The sequence below is a fragment of the Sodiomyces alcalophilus genome (genome assembly GCF_042370955.1).
Source record: "Sodiomyces alcalophilus JCM 7366 unplaced genomic scaffold ACRALscaffold_7, whole genome shotgun sequence".
NCBI lineage: Eukaryota > Fungi > Ascomycota > Sordariomycetes > Glomerellales > Plectosphaerellaceae > Sodiomyces > Sodiomyces alcalophilus.
In genome coordinates, this window is record NW_027263538.1 from 1325564 (window position 1) to 1343778 (window position 18215).

At 55.4% G+C, this 18215-nt stretch overlaps 8 protein-coding genes across 8 annotated transcripts; 5 read left to right on the forward strand and 3 right to left on the reverse strand.

Moving 5' to 3' along the window:
* Positions 1 to 1229: 1229 nt before the first annotated feature.
* On the forward strand, positions 1230 to 2981 carry ACRALDRAFT_2110807 (uncharacterized protein; the record flags this gene model as incomplete). The annotated part of the gene is made up of 4 exons (XM_071023496.1): positions 1230 to 1494; positions 1563 to 1603; positions 1686 to 2691; positions 2761 to 2981. 4 exons carry the CDS (start codon positions 1230 to 1232, stop codon positions 2979 to 2981), a joined length of 1533 nt encoding a protein of 510 aa, XP_070872414.1.
* Positions 2982 to 3354: 373 nt separating this feature from the next.
* ACRALDRAFT_2066677 (uncharacterized protein) lies at positions 3355 to 4050 on the reverse strand (the record flags this gene model as incomplete). The annotated part of the gene is made up of 1 exon (XM_071022086.1): positions 3355 to 4050. A coding segment is annotated over one exon (696 nt), but the record flags the coding sequence as incomplete, so codon positions are not given.
* Positions 4051 to 5086: 1036 nt separating this feature from the next.
* On the reverse strand, positions 5087 to 6391 carry ACRALDRAFT_1082986 (uncharacterized protein). Its single transcript, XM_071019386.1, has 2 exons — positions 6063 to 6391; positions 5087 to 5994 (listed from the first exon to the last, which is right to left on the reverse strand). The coding sequence occupies exons 1-2, from the start codon at positions 6371 to 6373 to the stop codon at positions 5874 to 5876; spliced, it is 432 nt and encodes a 143-aa protein (XP_070872416.1). The 5' UTR covers positions 6374 to 6391; the 3' UTR covers positions 5087 to 5873.
* A 245-nt stretch (positions 6392 to 6636) lies between these two features.
* Positions 6637 to 9146, forward strand: ACRALDRAFT_2139748 (uncharacterized protein; the record flags this gene model as incomplete). The annotated part of the gene is made up of 2 exons (XM_071024162.1): positions 6637 to 6899; positions 6964 to 9146. The coding sequence occupies exons 1-2, from the start codon at positions 6752 to 6754 to the stop codon at positions 9144 to 9146; spliced, it is 2331 nt and encodes a 776-aa protein (XP_070872417.1). The 5' UTR covers positions 6637 to 6751.
* Positions 9147 to 9503: 357 nt separating this feature from the next.
* Positions 9504 to 11567, forward strand: ACRALDRAFT_2110997 (uncharacterized protein; the record flags this gene model as incomplete). Its single annotated transcript, XM_071023504.1, has 1 exon — positions 9504 to 11567. The coding sequence occupies one exon, from the start codon at positions 9504 to 9506 to the stop codon at positions 11565 to 11567; it is 2064 nt and encodes a 687-aa protein (XP_070872418.1).
* A 208-nt stretch (positions 11568 to 11775) lies between these two features.
* On the forward strand, positions 11776 to 12536 carry ACRALDRAFT_212533 (uncharacterized protein; the record flags this gene model as incomplete). The annotated part of the gene is made up of 7 exons (XM_071023903.1): positions 11776 to 11795; positions 11823 to 11911; positions 12013 to 12076; positions 12153 to 12220; positions 12283 to 12299; positions 12379 to 12468; positions 12510 to 12536. The coding sequence occupies 7 exons, from the start codon at positions 11776 to 11778 to the stop codon at positions 12534 to 12536; spliced, it is 375 nt and encodes a 124-aa protein (XP_070872419.1).
* Positions 12537 to 12558: 22 nt separating this feature from the next.
* On the reverse strand, positions 12559 to 13735 carry ACRALDRAFT_2067993 (uncharacterized protein; the record flags this gene model as incomplete). Its single annotated transcript, XM_071022116.1, has 4 exons — positions 12559 to 12978; positions 13073 to 13295; positions 13363 to 13538; positions 13637 to 13735. Coding segments are annotated over 4 exons (918 nt in total), but the record flags the coding sequence as incomplete, so codon positions are not given.
* Positions 13736 to 17194: 3459 nt separating this feature from the next.
* Positions 17195 to 18103, forward strand: ACRALDRAFT_2111455 (uncharacterized protein; the record flags this gene model as incomplete). The annotated part of the gene is made up of 1 exon (XM_071023522.1): positions 17195 to 18103. One exon carries the CDS (start codon positions 17195 to 17197, stop codon positions 18101 to 18103), a length of 909 nt encoding a protein of 302 aa, XP_070872421.1.
* Positions 18104 to 18215: the final 112 nt, after the last annotated feature.

The window sequence follows — 18215 nt, forward strand, 5'->3', positions numbered from 1 at the left end:
TACGCCCGACCACGCAGGGATGGATTGTGTTTGGCCTTCAATGGGCTAAAACATGTGGGACATGTCTTGCGCATGCCCATGAGTTTCAATATCTGAGGCTTAGGCCCCTTAGGCGTTATTACATTGCATGTATTGGCCGAGTTCCGAATACACCTCTCAGGCAAGAAGCGTCCTCTGCGGAGTGTTAGAGACGGACAGCACTGTCAAACACAAGCATCTTCCAATTCCTTCACCCACTGCTGCCGTTGAACAGGACAAGAATAAAACGAAAAGCATTTGATAGCATGTGGTCCCAGCGTGAATATATGTCTGTCAATTGGCATGTGAAAACCAAGCCTGAAGTTTGAGAAAATCTCAGCCAGGGTTCTTGTCTCAGCCACTGTAGGTAGGTAAGTATATGTACTCATACTTGGGAACGCCAATTGCGGATTGGACCATCCATTGACCCTGACCATTCGAGAGTATTTTGTCGCAGCGGCACATGTCGAATGTCAGCATTGGCAACCAACATCAGCTCATGGCTGTTCCCCTTCGTCCTGCCCAACGCCATTACATTGGCCGACATGTTCATCCCATCGTTATCCAGCATTCCCGGCTCGGCGGGCGGCCGGCGAATTAACCCGAATCCTCATTACCCGTACCTTGGTCTGAGACGAGAAGACTCGGACGACCCTTTACACACTTTACAGGGTAGTTCATGCAATTCGGATATCTACTTCTTCTCTCGATTCCCAATACGAAGTAACGAGCTCAGCCAATAAATAATCCAATCGATTTGTCACGCAATACATAAACTACCGCCACGCTCCAAGGCTTGGGCAGCCTCGGGTCCTCGGCCAATATATGTCCATATATCTGTACAGAGTACATCATACTGGTACTATCAGGCGACTCCACATCTAATCCCTGTGGAGACTACAGCTCAAAGTACACCAGGTAGATAAGGCAGCTTGGCATTGTACCGGTACGTCGCATTGGCCGGACGTTCTCGACCGATCTCCATCTTCGTCATCACGTCGGCCCCTCGATTCTTTCCATCGCATTGGGATTCTGTTCTTAATCTTTCCTCTTCTCTCAACACACTCGCTTTATTATTTTCTTTTCTCTCCTTTTTCGAGTCAAATACCCTCGCTGCATTATTGTCGCCAACTGCACTGTCGTCTACAAACTCAGGCGGTCCCAGCGACCAACCCCGGTCTTATCGCCGCCCCTCCCTGTCCCTCGCCATCATGAACACGGCGACAGTAACCAGCACCAGCGTCGATAACCTCCAGGCCATCCGCCGGCACACCAAAGGCAATGACGACAGTTCCGAGCCGGCGCGAGAGGCAGAGAAACATGCTACCCATACGCACCAGCTAAGGCGCGCCCTTCAAAAGAAGTATCGCCATGTCGCCGCAGTCCACTCTCAGTCCCAGCCGTCCCAACTGAGCCAGGATTCCACCGTGTCCCCGAGCTTTGTTGGCCTCAAGAATCTCATGATTATTGTCATAGGTGGGTTATTCGTCGGCCGTCTCATATCATTGTTGACCTCGATTCTGAGATGCCGTGCTCTCTTCTAGTTGTCGGCAACTTGCGCTTGATGATTGAAAACATTCAAAAGGTATGACACGTCCACCCAGCATCAGTCTCCGGTGATTATCTTCCCTGCACAGTCGATCCATCAACTGACCCTGCCTCGACAGTACGGCGTTCTCATCTGCATCCGCTGCCACGACTTTCGCCGCCAGGATGTGCTACTCGGATTACTTCTCTACTTTCTCATTCCGTGCCACCTATTCGCCGCCTACCTCATCGAGCTGGCCGCTGCCCAGCAAGCTCGCGGCTCGCGCAAGCGTGCCAAGGACGGCACCGTCAGCCCGACCGAGGACGAGGACAAGCGCTTCAACTCGGCCTGGAAGATCGTCGCCTGGCTGCACGCGGCCAACATCACTCTCGCCCTGGCCATCACCACCATCGTCGTCTATTTCCACATCCACCATCCGCTCATCGGCACCCTGACCGAGATCCACGCCATCGTCGTCTGGCTCAAGACATCCTCGTACGCCTTTACGAACCGCGATCTCCGCCATGCCTACGTCCATCCCGTCAAGGGCGAGCTGGACGCCATGCCCGAAATCTACAAGCAGTGCCCGTACCCGGAGAACGTCACCATGGGGAACCTCGTCTACTTTTGGTGGGCACCCACGCTCGTCTACCAGCCCGCGTACCCCCGCACCGACAAGATCCGGTGGGTCTTTGTGGCCAAGCGCGTGGGCGAGATCTTCGGCCTCAGCGTCCTGATCTGGTTCGCCAGCGAGCAGTACGCCGCGCCGGTCCTCCGCAACTCGCTCGACAAGATCGCGTCGCTCGACATCCCCAACATCCTCGAGCGCCTGATGAAGCTCTCCACCATCTCCCTCGTCATCTGGCTCGCCGGCTTCTTCGCCCTCTTCCAGTCGTTCCTCAACGCCCTCGCCGAGGTCACCCGCTTCGGCGACCGCTCCTTCTACGACGACTGGTGGAACAGCGAGAGCCTGGGCGCGTACTGGCGGACCTGGAACAAGCCCGTCTACCAGTACTTCAAGCGCCACGTTTACATGCCCATGGTCGGCCGCGGCTGGAAACCCTTCCACGCGAGCATTGCCGTCTTTTTCCTCTCCGCAGTGCTGCACGAGGTCCTAGTCGGCGTCCCCACGCACAACATTATCGGTGAGTTACGATCGGGTCCATTTTCTAGGTGCAAAATTCGGTGTGAATACTGACATTACCTTCCCACAGGTGTCGCCTTTCTCGGCATGTTCCTGCAGCTGCCGCTGATCGCCTTGACAGCGCCCCTGGAAAAGATGCAGTCACCAACCGGCCGCATGCTGGGTAACTGCATCTTCTGGGTTTCCTTTACCATATTAGGACAGCCGTTTGCTGCCTTGATGTATTTCTACGCTTGGCAGGCAAAGTACGGGAGTGTCAGTAAGCGGATGGCGGCGAACCCAGTGGCATGATACGGTGGTGGGAAGTAAAAGCGATTTCTCTTTTCTGATTTTGGTTGTTTATATATGGTGGGTATACAAGGGAGAAGGCAATGGGATACATTGGTAATGATCTGGCTACTTGTTATTAGAATCGTTGACTCAAGTTGATTGCTGTTGTTTTCCGTGTTGTCGCGGACAACCCTAAGAAAGGTACGTAGGCTATAGAGGGACACCTTTGGAGACCTAGGTAGACAGGACCATCTCCATATAAGCTGCTTCCGTAACGTTTGAAATTCTTCCACGGCAGTCCCAAGCCCCACGACACAAAACGACCCGACCACATCATCCCAGCGGTATACAAACCGGGTGCAACGACCCCCCGATCCCGAAATCAGCCGCAAAAAGGGATCAAAGTACCGACCCTCTTCCGGTACTCCTCGTAATCCCGGCCGAAGAAGCGGACGAGAAACTCCTCCTCGTGGGCGATGCGGCCGGAGAAGAAGCGCCACAGGGCAGCAGCATAGCCGACGAAGCAGACAACGTTGCCGAGCACGAGCTGGGTGCCGAGGGCCCACCAGAAGAAGCCAAAGTAGCTCGGGTGGCGGAACCAGGCGTAGATGCCCCTGGTGACAAGGGCGTGGGAGGCGGCGCGGCGGTGCTGGACGGTATGGTTGAAGCTGCGGCCGGCGGTGACCATGGCGGCGGAGCGGACGGCCTGGCCGCCCACCACGAGGGCCAGGCCGGCGGCCATGAGGGCGGTGCGCAGCGGCGGCGGGACGGCGGCGTAGGGGCCCGGGTGCAGCAGGCCGGCGAGGAGGCACTCGGCGCAGGCGGCGGCGTGGGCGATGGCGTAGGCGGGCCAGTTGGCGGTGAGGAGGAAGGCGTGCACGCGGGCCTCTGGGGGGTTGTAGGCGGCCGTGGCCCAGAACTCGAGGAAGTGGAAGAGGGAGAGGGCGGCGAGGAAGAAGGGGAGGCGCCAGAGAGGGGACGAGGTGGTGTACAGGATGAGGAGGATGGCGGCGACGGAGAAGGCGTGGGCTAGGCCGAGGAGGAAGGCGCGGAGGGAGATGCCGGCGAGGGATTTGGGGCCGCCTGGGTAGTAGTCGCTGGGGCGGCTGTGGTCCAGGGTGCCGATGGGTTCCATGGCCGGGGTCGAATCCGGGCTGCCTTCGTCGGACGACTGTCTGTAGCTTCCGTTAGTTTGGGAGGCCGCGGCGGTTGACGTCCCGTGGTTTGGCGGTTCTTGGTGAGGGTTGACTTGGTCGCTTTTATGAGCGCTGTGTCTGAGGCCGAAGAAGGTTATGGCTGTGGCATCGTTGGGAGTGCGAGGGGCACGTCGTGTAGCCATGGTGTGGAGGCGATGAGGGACAGGATCCCGGTGGTGTGTAGTGTCTTGGTGGGAAAGATGGGAAGGAAGAAGGATCGAAGCAAAAAAGATGGAATAGAAGTCCGAGCAAAGCAATGGGCTCACCAGGGCTATCTGGTTCGTCTCCAGTGATATGAGGTGGAATATGGTGAACAAGGGGGAGATATCAAGGACGAGTATCCGGGTTAAAAGGCAGAGCAAGAGGGAACTCACACTCTTTCAAAGCCCCTCATGGTCCAGTCCAGCCTGCAAAAGTCGAGTATGTATATGAAGTAACCTGGCTCGCAAAATTATATATATGTTACATGGATGGGGTGGCCTTTCATCGGATTATGATTGTCGTCGAGAACAATACGAAGGACCCAACCCTTTGGATCAGCTGGTTGGGGGGAAGAGGGAATGAATAGAAGGGGAAAAGAAAAAAGAAAGAGACTAATGAGTGATGGCTAGTGCACAGATTACTACAATTGAAGAGACGACGAGTCCATTTGCCCATCCATGTCCTGTTGATGTTCAGGTGTAAGGCGACATGATGGCAGTGTGATGGGAATGGGAGGATTTATTTCAGAGGTTGGTACTAGACGGGAGTTACAGCTTATTCACCTCGGTCAGATAGGTACCTTCACCGAGCTGTATTCGGTGAGGTCACTCTATGGCAATGCCCCTTGTTCCCCACCTCATTCAAAGCCCTTCCTCGTATCCCATTGTTCAAGGGAAAAGAATTCTTTCCGAGAAAAGTAGCAGAAAATGGTGGGCCAACAAATTGTCTGTCGCTTAGAGTTTCATCGGCTGGTTGTCGCAGCCAGACATACATTAGCTATTGTAATTGAGTGCTAGACCGACCCTCGATCCTCCATGATTCTGTCTACAATCGCAGCTACCTTGGCGAAATGTGAGGTCTCTTAGTAGCATTACATTGGGGAGGGTAACATGGGATCGTATGCTTCTTCCATCCCCATCCTGGACCATTGCGATTGGGCAATTGCTAGGGCAACAACGCGACTGGTGCGGAGAGCTAGAGAGTGGCCAGGGACCTTTTCTCCCCTTCCATGCCAGCTCATTAGGAGGCGAAGGAGGAGAGGCAAGGCCGCCGCCTGGTCTTCCGACACGTTCATCCAGCCATATGCTACCCCAGACCCTACTATGAAAACGCAATCAGCTCTCCGGCGAGGTCATTAAGGTGCTGCAGTGGTAAGTGCCCTGGAAAGGTATCCGCCCTGGCCCGTCTCTTGGAATGGTCAGCTCCGTGACGGAGTCTCAGAATTTATAGCCCAGAGGAGCCTAAAGGATGTTTCTTCCTTTCTCTTGACGGTCCTCATCCTAGACATCCATCCAGCGAATGTAATAGACGGCGACCAGAGTCTCTGAATGATCATCGTAGTCGTAGGTTTTCTCGACGTTCTCAACCGGCGCGTGGCGCCTTTCTTCATGGGCCGCTCAGCACAGGACCTTTGAAGCCCGGCAGAGCAGTGGCGATAGGGACCATGTACCTAGCTTCGTTCCCAACCAGCGACCATCTTTAGATTTCGTAAAACAACTTGTACCGAGGTCGTTTCTCAGAGCGCGCCCTGAATCGAGAATGACGAGATGATGAGGACGAGGACGTTGATGAGTCCCCAGAGCGCGGGCAGCCAGGTCGACATGGAGAAGAAACCCGCGTTGTAAACGGCGGCAAGTCTGTACACATGTTCGGTGAGCCGAGTCCAATTAGCGGAAACCGGGAGGAAAAGACCACTCGCACGTACATCACGCCGACTATGCTACCGGCCATGAGTCCCTGCGCCATGGCGACGCCGACGTAGATGATGGGAGCGACCCAGAGATGCATCCGGGAGCGTTTCTTGCCGCCCTGCATGGCGATGGCGATGGCGGCGGCCGCCAGGTGCACGGCGGCATAGAAGATGATGGTCCAGAGGACGGTGAAGCGCCATATGTCGCTGAGGTAGTACAGGCTCCAGCGGTGGTCGTCTGTCAGGTCTCTCGGTTCGAGCGACAGGGACGGGAACGGCGGCGTCTTGTAGTTGGACGGCGGGTAGTCGGGCGCTGTCTGGGACATTTCCGTTTCCCATTCGTTGTGTGGAGGCGGCTGCGTTGAAGCGGGTGGGAGAATCTCGAGAGGACCGACGTGGGTTTAATTGGCGTTGCAGTACAACGTAAGCTTGCATAAGGGTACAGTGAGGTACAGAAAGCTACAGTGGGTACAGGTACCTCGGTGCGGGGCCATAGCTGCAAGTCAGGGGTTCTGCCCTGGGGAAGGTCCTGTCTAAGGTCCTGCCAGTAACACACCACACCACACCATGCACACTATTAACCCAGCGTGCGCCTTTGACCGCGGCCAGAATCTGGTCATTGGAATCAGCTTCTCACATGGCACGCCATTAGGACAACAGAACTCGTCACCGCGACTCGTCTCCCTCGACTGCACCTCATCCACATGTTAGATCCCCTGCAGTCAAAATTCATCGAGGACAACCCTATTGGAAATAGCCTCGATGCCTTTCGCGCGTCTTTCCATTCCATATACGGAGACGCGAGCGTTCCCCTGGCTCTAGACGACGCACTTGAACAGCTTGGCCCAGAAGGTAAGAAATGATGACCTGACTCCAAGGTTTGTGTGCCTGCCTACCCCCGCTCACTATCGTACAGACCTCCGGAACCTGGTCCTTGATTTTCTTCCAGTGGTACAATCTCTTCCGGCTGCTTGCCTATTACCTGCCAGGACTGGCCATGGCACCCTGCGTACCGACCTCCTACGACTCGAACTCTCTCTCTACTCTGACAATTTCGACTTGGATTGTGTTAAACCCCTTCTCAAATCGGCACTTTCCAACGATCCCGACTCCCTTATCTGGCGCCAAGCCTACAACTTCATCGCCGAATCCACGCTACCTCGCCCACCTCGACCGATCACATCTTCCGTACAAGATACCCCATGGCTGCGAAACACCAGCAGCTTTGCAAACTCGTTTGAGCATCGTAAATATGTTGATAATGTGTTGAAGGAGGAGCTCGGCCCTGTGTATATCGGGCTGCGAGACTTCCACGATACCTATTTTGGTGGTGTAGACGGCCTTGCCATCGCGTCCGAGGCATTCTTCAAGCAATGCCAAGATGGACCCAGTCCGCTTTTTCGGGATGGATGGAGAGGATGGCCACCGGTCCCTAATCAAGACGATGTCCTAAATTGGCTTATAGACTTCTGCGAGAAGCTGGTGACGTTTTCTCAAGACCAAAACGCAAGGCCAATACAACGAAGACTACTAGCAAGGCCAAATCAGTTAATACACGGTCCTATGGGGAAGCGGAGGATGGATATTGGCTTTATTGATTCTCGGGCTGCAGAGGACCCAATATGCCACTGGTCCCAGGTTCTCGTGCCAGGAGAGCTGAATAGTAGCCCATCTGCCGATAAACCTCTAGGGGCATGGCTTGATCTGGGGCGGCACGCAAGGGAAGTCTTCGCTGCGCCGGACACCCGCCGGTTTGTCTTGGGCTTTACCATCTGCGGATCTGTCATGAGAGTCTGGGCGTTTGATAGGGTCGGAGGGATTGCATCCGAGCAATTCGATATTAATGATGGGCTACGGTTTGTGTTTACTATCCTCGGGTTCCTTTGGATGGACGATGAGCAACTTGGGTTCGACCCAACAGTTATAACAACAGGCACGGAGCGGCATATCGAGATCCAGCGGAACGGTTCCACAGAACGCATTATCATCGACAAGGTGATACATCGGGCGCGTCGTATAGCGGGCCGAGGAACAACATGTTGGAAAGCACACCCCGAGGGATATCCAGAGATACAGCTTGTCGTCAAAGACTCGTGGCAATGCACTGAACGGGACGAGGAGGGCGAGCTGCTACATGAAGTGATGGAAAAAGGGGTCGTTAATATCGGCCGATATTGTCACCACGAGACCGTTCAGATTCGCGGGATAGACGACGATATTCGGAATAACATTCGACGAGGGTTGGATATTACGACAGCCACGAATTACCAGTCGTCACGCGTTTCACTTCCAAGCAACATGGAGATAGATTCGTCGCGAGAAGGCCGCAGCAGCAGCACGAAGCGACCATCTAGCCAGACTGATTCCCCTATTCCCCCGAGCAAGCGATCATGCTCTGCGAAGGCCCCGGTCGCCGCACTACTTGATCGGGTACACCGGCGTATTATTCTCCGGGATTACGGCAAGCCTATATATAAAGCGAGCTCTCGATCCGCTTTGCTCTTCGCCCTGGTGGGGTGTCTGGAAGGTCACGAGTCTTTATACAAGGCAGGCATTCTCCACAGGGACATTTCCATCAACAATCTCATGATCAACGAGGACAGCAATAACCCGTCCTGGCCTTCGTTCCTGATTGATCTCGATCTCGCTACCAGGGAAAACCGAGCTAGAGCTTCCGGGGAAAAACGTAAGACTGGCACGAGGGCGTTCATGGCAATCGGTGTCCTTCTAGGCGAACAGCATTCTTTTATGCACGATCTCGAGTCCTTCTTCTGGGTGCTCTTCTGGATTTGTATCCACTACGACGCAAAGGGCGAAGATTTAGGGCCAAGTGAGTTCGACACTTGGAATTATGAGAGTGATAATCTATTGGCGATGCATAAGCAAGGCCTGGTCGCTGATGAGGAAGCATTCCTTATGATGGCGGAAAAGGATTTCTCGATATACTACCGACCGCTGCTTCCATGGGTCAACAGACTGCGGAGGAAGGTGTTCCCTGACGGCAGAAGGTGGAAGAGGCTAGAGCCGGAGCTCTATACCTCTATGAAGACGGTTCTTCGCGAGGCGGGGGAGAGTCTGGAAGTTGTAGAGGGAGGATAGCGGGTGTTCATGTTCTCCATTGTCCGGAGGCATAATAATATCATATAATAGGTATCATATCATATAATTGTTGAGATGTCTAATTGTTTTGCTGCTCCCAGGTGGTCATCACATGCCGGCGACATGAGTAGGACGTGGTACGGGTGGAGGCCGTGGGGTGTCGGGGAGAGCTCAGGGGGTGGCTTTATCAGGGAACGGGTGCCTCGGTAAAACTGCCGCGCCGGCGCATCAACTCCGTATCCTCCAAACATCGCAACATCAATGCCGAAACGAACGAGGGAAACATGCCCAACTCACCCCGTTCATCGACATCGAAATCGACACCGACATTAAAGCCATCATATCAACAATAGCGCCATGCCGGCGGACCGACTCCTCAATACCGTCTTGCAGCTTTACCGATCCGTCCACGATGATGTCAAGACGGATCAGATCGTCGGCTCCACGACCAGCCTTCTGACCACTCTCACGAACCCGCTCAACATTGGCGTCCTCACATCCCAACTCCTCACGGCCCCCGCCATCTGGAACCGCCGAGATGGACTTCGAACAAGCCTGCGCGTGATTGGCATCTACAACACCGCCGCCATCCGCGTCCGAGACCACGACCACGACCCTTCCCCCCAACCCCAACACCCATTCCTCGAACCCCCTCGCCGCCTCGGCACCGAAGAATGGACGCGCGCTGTCGCCAAAGGGGCTGACGACCGGTCGGATCGCTGGAAACATCTGCTCGTCCTGACCGGCGTCCTGTTGGGCATGGAAGGGAACGATAGACGCACATTGTCGAGCCGCCTTCGGAACACGCTGCAGCAGGCCGTTGTGACGGCTACCAATCTGGCGCTGGAGACGGCAGTTCATGACGGTCCTTTGGCGGCGGCGTCGATCGTCCTGGCCCTCAACTATGCGTTCCCCCTCTTGTCCGAGGTACAAAGGAGCTCGATGAACCTGGATGCCTTGCTGCCCCTCTCGGTCCAGGCCATCACAGGAGACGAGGGCTTTTGCCAGGGCGAGTTCCTCGCAGATATCAACAGGGATATTCACGAGGTCGGACAGCAGTTCCACTGGGCGCCGGAAACACCATCGTTTCACCTCTTGCAGTCTCTCGAGGCGAAGCCGCTCATGACGAATATGGGACCCCTTTCGAGGTTGGTGGCCTTTGCCGTCGAGCATGCTGCCAATCCGTCGGTAGTCTTGGGAGCTCATAGTGCGTTATTGGACTTTAGTCGATCCGTCCTGGAACAATGGAGGGCGAACCGACTTGCGAAAGTCGACACGTCTGAGGAACCCGTTCGCTTCACACCTACCACCCTCCAGACCACCCCTGTAATGTGGCAGACTCTGAGCAAGATTCTATACACGACGGTCACGATCCTGCAAGCCGTCGTGGCGCGTAGCCTGCTAGACTCCAGGCTGAGGAGCGATCACGTTGCACCTGGCCTGGCAGACGGTACGCTGCGCATACTACGCAATCTGACCTTTATCGGATCGCGCAACAACAACAGCGCCTTCCAAACCTATTCTTTCACGTACCTCACATCCCTCGACATCATGGCACGGTATCCCGGGGCGAGCATCGACTTCTTATCGTCGATCAAACCCACACATCCCGGCGCGGAAGCCGACGACTTCCTCCACCGGACACTAGACCTATTCTACCTCAACGTAGCGGAGCATCTGCCCCTAAACATGCCGACAGAATCCTGCGACGAGCTGATCGCCCAGCCAGCCACCGCATATCTGACGCAGAACGGCCCCGCCTCGTCCCTGACGGTCCAGCTCTTCGAATCCGCCCACAGCGCAATCCTCTCCGTGCTCGCCTGTCCGCACAACAGCGCCCTGACCATCAAGATGGTGCCCTTCTACATCGACATCCTCTTCGCCTCCTTCCCCACACAAATCTCCACGCGGCAGTTCCGCATCGCCTTCCGCACCGTCATGCAAATCGTCTCCCCGCCGTTCCCCATCTCCGTCACCGAACCCCACCTATCCGAGACCCTCCTAGAGATGCTCCGCTTCCGCGCCCTGAGCGCCGACACGGCGCCCCTGCCGCCGCGGTCGGCCCCGACGGACCAAGAACACCAGGATGAGGAGGAGAAGCAGGAGGAGCCGCTGTCGGAGCAGAGCTCCCTCGTCTTGACGCTCGTCGACGCCCTCCCGTTCCTGCCACTTCCGCTGGTCGAGGACTGGCTGACCACCACGGCGCAGACGATGAATGCCATTTCGGACCCCGTGATGCGCGAGCCCGTCAAGGCTCGGTTCTTGGAGGTCCTCGTGAGCGGGGAGCTGGACGTCGAGAGGGCGTCTGTCGGCGTTACCTGGTGGGGAACCAAGGGTGGCAAGGATTTCTTCCTGGGCCGGCGGGAAGAAGCCGTAATGAGCGGTGCTATCGTTGCTGAGGAGAGGACAAGTAAATTGTGAGGTCTAGGCGTCTGTCGATGGAGGCGAATGTGACTTTCTACAGGGCATTGCAACAAGTCGGGCTGTGAGAGACTGCGGAGCGGTTCTGCATCCCTTTGGAAAACCAGTGGACTTCTGAGGCTAATCACCAACTGAATCACATCTATCATACTTGCCATGACGGAGAGTAGCCATGGAAATGTACCGAGACTCATCTCTTAGGTGTTCAATGCCGACCTGCATGGTTACGTGACGGTGGCTGCTGGGTGTTAACAGACATGCTCACGTGACCTGCCCGTCAGAAGAAATCATTTATTATTACTTGGCATTATACAATGGCCTCCTGGTCTCCCTCCCCCCCGGCTGTTGGCTGACACCGAGACCTGGGACAGCTAGGCTTAGACGCTGATAATGTATTATAGGTGGTAAAGGTGGTAATATCATAAACTGCTTGATGTTGACACAGTGTTGAACAAGTCATCCAGAAACTCCTCGACTACTATTATCCCCCATGCGCGCCTTAACCCGGCGTGATGCCACCTCGCATGTCTTTCATCAATGCTTCTAATACAATGGGTATCCCGCGTTGCCATGAAAATGGGACAGCACACGCTTGAAAATGGATCCTCCTTCGGGTTGCTCTCCACAGGCCCGGGCCGCCCAGAGACCGGTTCGTCATGGGTAACAACATGACGGATATATAGCATGAGAGTAGATTCGTCGTGCAAGTGATGAGTTGTTCGGATGACCAATGTCCTGTTTATCATCCCGGGAAATCGGCTCCCACCTCCGAGGGCCTATACTTTCGAGGCTCAGGTTCGAAAACAAAAAGGTACGCTGCCTCGTCGTCTTTGCCCACCAACTGTGGCCGCCGTCGAGCTGTAAAGACGGTTGCGACGAACCCCATTCCACTCAATCACGGGTCATGTCGTCCGAACCTGCCGAACGCCCCGGTACTCCCAGCCCCAACTCCTCAAACGAAACGGCTGACGGGGGGAAGAAGGGTGGTGATCTATTTCCGGTTCTTGCGGTCTAGCTCGACCTTGCTGTACCACGCGGCACCCGCCATGGTCAGGAGCATACCGGTACCGTTGAACAGGTGGACCTCGACACCGAAGGCGATGATACCGAGCAGCACCGTCAAGCACTGCTTCAAATTGCCGCATACGCTGATGGTCAGGGCACCGGCGACCTTGTTCGTCTGGAAGGAGGCCACGTTGAGAGCGAAGGCCAGCACGCCGTTTCCGAAAAGGCCGACCATGGTCCAGACTGCAATGTTGCCCTCGGCACTCATCTTCCCCACGGCGCCAAACTCCCCCGCGACGAAGGCGCAAATCAGTGACTGGAGGGCCGCATACGGCGACATGCGTAGTAGGACTTCCATGGCGGGGAGTGCCAGAGGCCCAGTCATGATACGGTTGGTCGCAACGGTCTATCAGATAGCGCAGTTAGCATTGATCAAGTCGATGCGATGCGTTCGCAGCATGTGGCCGCGGGTTGAGCTCTGGCATGCGTAAGGGTCATACCTTGATTGCGGCAAGAATCACACCGGCAAAGGTCAGGAGGAAGCCGAGATCGGTAAAGGTGTATTCTCCGATGGTCGTCAGGGCGGCGCCGAGCATGATTGGTACCAGAGTCAGGTAGGTGATGAATTCGTATGTCCGGGAATAGACGACGCGGTAGATGAGGACGGTAAACACGGGCACCGAGGTCCTAAGGACTTGGTAGAATGGTACCGAGACCATCGCCCTGTACGCGGTTAGTTAGCATATAACGGTGGCGGTTGAAGGGGGGAAGTGAAATTCGTGCGACATACAGAGACAGGTTAGAGACGGCAATGTTGATGGTGAAGAGCAAGCTGAAGGCCAGGAGAATGAGGTTTTCACGCCTGCCTAGGCGGGACATGCTGAAGTAGTTGAGCTGAAGGAGGCCCCAGCAGCCGACACTGGCGCAGGTGGCATGGAGGGCAGTCAAGAGCCAAGGGAAAGGGAACTGGAGGGGATGCGGTGTCAGCAAAATAGACCCATTGCGAGTGTTTGTTTCTCTCAAGATGCAACAAAGCAAAGAAGCAGGGACTAGGCGGGACATACGACACCCAACACCAACTTGTTGTATAGGGTCAGGACCAAGCTGCAGAGAAAGTAGGTGCTCAGCCAGGCAAACTTGACCTGGGGCGACGTGGAGTACTCCACGGGCTTTGACGTTGACCCTTCCTCTGCGTTCTGGGCCTGGATCACGCCAGCACGAGCTTCGAGATCATAGCTTTCGGACTCGTCCAGCTTCTCGTCGCCGTTGAGGAGGCGGTGGGCTTCCTCGCTGCGGCGAGTCTCCAGTTTGATTCCTTCTTGATCTGACATGGTTTCGGCCGGCGATGCCGTGTGTCGGTCTTGCGTCGTGCGGATACGATAGAACGAGGGCGTCGATGGGTGTGTAGAGGCGCTGGGTCTATTTGACTCGGTCCGGTTGCCCGCTGTACAGACGAGACGACTGTTTACGGTCTGCGTGGTATGTAGGGTGGAATGGAGTGGCGTCGACAAGGATCTTGTCAAGTCGAACTGGACAACGGCAAATCGAAAGTAGCGAGCGAACTTTTCCCTGAAATGAGTGTCTGCGGCGAGCGAAGAAAAAGAGGAATAGAATAAATAGAATGCTTCACTGCAACGATGGACAGATTAATCCAAGCCCGACCTCGCGTATAGCAATGAAGATGGCTGGCGAGATGATGGACGCGGATCAAAATCGCCAACTCGTCGCGGGTGCCTTATCGATGATGTCCAAGTACAAGTGGATTGCGTATATTCCGACGCTTCCACGAAATGAAAGTTATCGAGAAGAAATGGGAGGGGACGATTAGAAAAAAAGAAAGGGAAAAATTAGGATAAGAGAGAAATGAGGATACACGGTGGAGTTGCGAAAAGGGGAAGATGGGATATCCAAGGATTGGGGGCTGCGTGGACTGGACAGCCGGGTTGCGAAGTAGAGTGACAAGGATGTACTGTACTTTGTACGTTGTAATGAGGAGGAATGTGGGCGAGGGGGAATAGGGGTCGGTTTGTGTCTGGTTAGCGAATAAGAGCACTCGATTATGTTCTTACCAGGAATAGTCGTTTGCGGCAAGTCAAGTCCTAAAATGTCCCCTTACCAATCGCAGGTAGTGTACTTTGTACTTGTTCACTCATACGATGCATGCAGGAGAGCGTTATTATCGGTGCACCTAATACAACGTATGTACATATGTATTCGTAAGACTGATTACTCTGTACCTACCTAACGTTGTAGAGCCACGCCACTGTAACACACAGCCCTACCTCGCCGAGTACAACATACCACAGCAGTGAATGCGAATGCTGCAAACATGCTTGGCAGTTTCGTCACCTTTCACCCTCCATATACGTTGTATGTACATACTTCGTACTGTACCGCCTGGACCACCCTGTCGTTGTTTATAAACATGTGGCAGCTCGCGAATTTCAAGAGACATTGGTTTGTTTACCTTGTCTTGGCCCGTTCCATTCCCTGATATTTGGCTGGTTTTGCCGCGTGGCTACGAGTCTTGGAGTTGACGATCAAGGGGTTCTGCTTGTGTTGATTATCAGCCGATTCCTTCAGGAGGGAACGCAATTACGCCTCCCACTGACCATGTAAGGCAGGATCAGCGGCTCCTGGCATCCAACCGCCCCAAAGTATAGTACATAAGAAGTAGGTAGTACGCGTACAACGTATGAGTACCTGCGTAAGAACAGTGCTGTCGCGACTAACACTTTATTTGAGATCTTGCTGTATCGAAATGTCCCCTTTCGATTTCGGGGACGAATGGCCATTGCTTATACACGAAAAAGGAAACCCAAGCTGCCTACACGATCAAAAAGTGAATTCGCATTGTTCGCAATGATATCGATGGGCTGAGGTCAGTACAAAGTACATGTACATTCAACCTCGGGCCCTTTGTCTTGGCTGCCGCGTAATTAATCTCCTCATATTGGAAGGCTCTGAGACTAGGCCGCTTCTGGGTGCCGGGTTCGGGGATAGGTTCTCCCGTCGCTCACGAATCATTAGCCGTACCTACCTATACACATGTACTCGACAGGACGGCTTCGAAAGTATCATCGACTGCAGTGTTCGATTACCCCCCTCACCAACGTTGTCCGTTTGCCAACGTCGAAAGCTACGCACATAGAATCTGGTCTTGGCGTGGTGGAGGTTGAGGTCCGTCTTACCTCATAACCTAAATACATACAGGCTGTGGTCGCAGTACCTTTGATCGGGGACCGTCAACCTCGTCTCAGCTCTGTTCGGATTTTCATCGTTTCCTCCGGCGACGGGGAAATATAGGGAAGACACGTAACAGGAAACCCTGATTTAGTCCTCGGTCTCCCATTCGTGATGGCATCATCAAAGGCCCTTGCGCTCGCCAAAATAGAGGCTGTCGAGGAGCCCTGAAACGCAACCTCGGAAGCGGGCGTGAGCTCCAATCCAGCCATCGTAAGCACCACTCCCTAAGAAAGTAAGTTTCTCTCCGGCTGAACCGCGTTGCATCCTCGGCATCGAAACGACATGCCACTTCCATAAATAAACACCGCGTCTCCCCTCCGCTCGCTACTTTGCCCGCTCAGATACCTATGCGGGCTGGCTGGTGGAAGGCAGCCGGTTACCGTCCGTCGTCCTCCTCTCCGTCGTTGCTGGTCTGGTCTACAAAGGCGTCGTAGTCGTCAGTATCAGGGCCACGGTTAACCTTGCCTTTCCACCGTCACCTCTTGTGTGATTCGTTCGTCTAAACAACAAGCCCGCCCGTCAAACTGGATCTACGCAAGTATTTCAAACCGCCTATTCCTTCCAGGTATACAATGCCATGGAGAGGTCGTAAGATGCTGTTACTGGCCATACTGGCCTTTGTTCTCATCAGCTTGATCTTTTCCCGCACCCTGGGGTCGAATAGTCTGGGATGGGTAAGCTATTATCTGCCTGCAACTGCCACACAAGGAAACACCGACGGGTGCCTGGCTTCTTGCTCATTGCATGGATGGTTTTGCAAGGCCATGAGAATACTCTTCTCAGGGGCACTCATCTCGCAGGATCAGTCGCTAATCGGGCTTTCTCCCCCTCGCCCATAGGACCACGTTTCTTCCACCTTCCGTCAGACCAACAAGCCTTCCACATGCCCCGTATGCTCAGCGATCCCTGGTGCCCGCCGACCACCTGGACGCCTCCATTTCCTCATCGCTGGGAGCGCCCCCAATCTGCAGCTATGTCGTGCGCTCGTCTCCGCCACTGTTAATCGATACGGAGCCCCCGTCATCTCTGGCTGGCAGGCCACCGGTGACAGGGATGCCGCCAACACCCATCTCGGCAAGGTGCGCGTCCTCGCCGAATACCTCGAGCGGAGAATGTCCCCCGATGCCGACGATGACCTCTTCCTCATGATCGACGGATACGACGTCCAGCTCCAGCTCGGTCCTGAAGTTCTCCTGAAGCGGTACTTTGAGGTTTCCAACGCCGAGGACGAGCGCATCGTTCGACAGCTCGGCCCGGCCAACGCCCAGAGAGTCGCCGGCCCGCTAGGTCGTTACGTCATCTTCGGCGCCGACAAGGTCTGCTGGCCTGTCGATTGGAGACGGCCGGCCTGCTGGGCCGTTCCCATGGTTCCCGGTATGGATAGTCTGACTTTTGGGCCCGAGACGGATCGAGGCAATATGACGTACAACCGGCCCCGATGGCTGAACAGCGGGACCGTCATGGGCCCCGTCAAGGAGGTCCGCGAGCTGTTCCGCGCCACCCTCGACCGCATTGAAGGGACTTATAACCCGGACTTTGAACACAGGGAGAGCGATCAGTACTACATGGCCGACATCTGGGGCGAGCAGGAGATGGAGCGGATCAACGTGCAACTCGCCGAGGACCCCGAGGCCGAATACCCCCGGGGGCCCCCGGACGCCCACTGGCCCGACATCCTCCCGGGGAAGAAGTACAACTACCACATCGCCGTGGACTATTGGAGCGCCCTCTTCCAGACCTGGGCCGGCTACTCCGACTGGATAGGCTGGCACAGGTTTGACGGCGCCGGGTACTCCTTCGTCGTCGACCAGAATGTACGGGGGGATAGCAATTTCCGGCCCTGGGACCTGCACCTGCAGGGCGACGCCATGATGGCCCTGGATCGCATCTACACGTCGACCGACGGCGACCAGTCCCTGGGCAGCAGCTCCAGCGAGTTGATCGGCCAGTTCGAGTTTGGCGCCAACATCGTCACCAAGACGACCATACCCATTTGGCATTGCACGGGGTCCAAAGAAGCCCTGGACCAGTTCTACCCGCGTATGTGGTTTTTTCGCCATGCCGGGGCTCTCGTCCAGTCGGCTCTCGCCTTCTTTCGGGCCAACGAGCCCTATACCCCGTACCCCATCAACAACAGGATGTGGTACCCCGCCATGCGCTATCCGGACGGCGTGTCCCTCGATGACGGCGGCGCATGGTCCGATGGGAGTGGCGGCTCGGGAGAGATGGAGTGGTTAGGTTTTGACAGGATTTGTGGTGAGCACAAGGAGTCGTTGTTTGGATAGTGGCCGAACGGAATCAGATCCGAGTCGTTGGCGTTTACGGCGGAGCATCGTCTCGACGCAGGACCATCTCCCGGCTGTCGGCGTCGTGGGAGGGTCGGGAACGATCTAAATG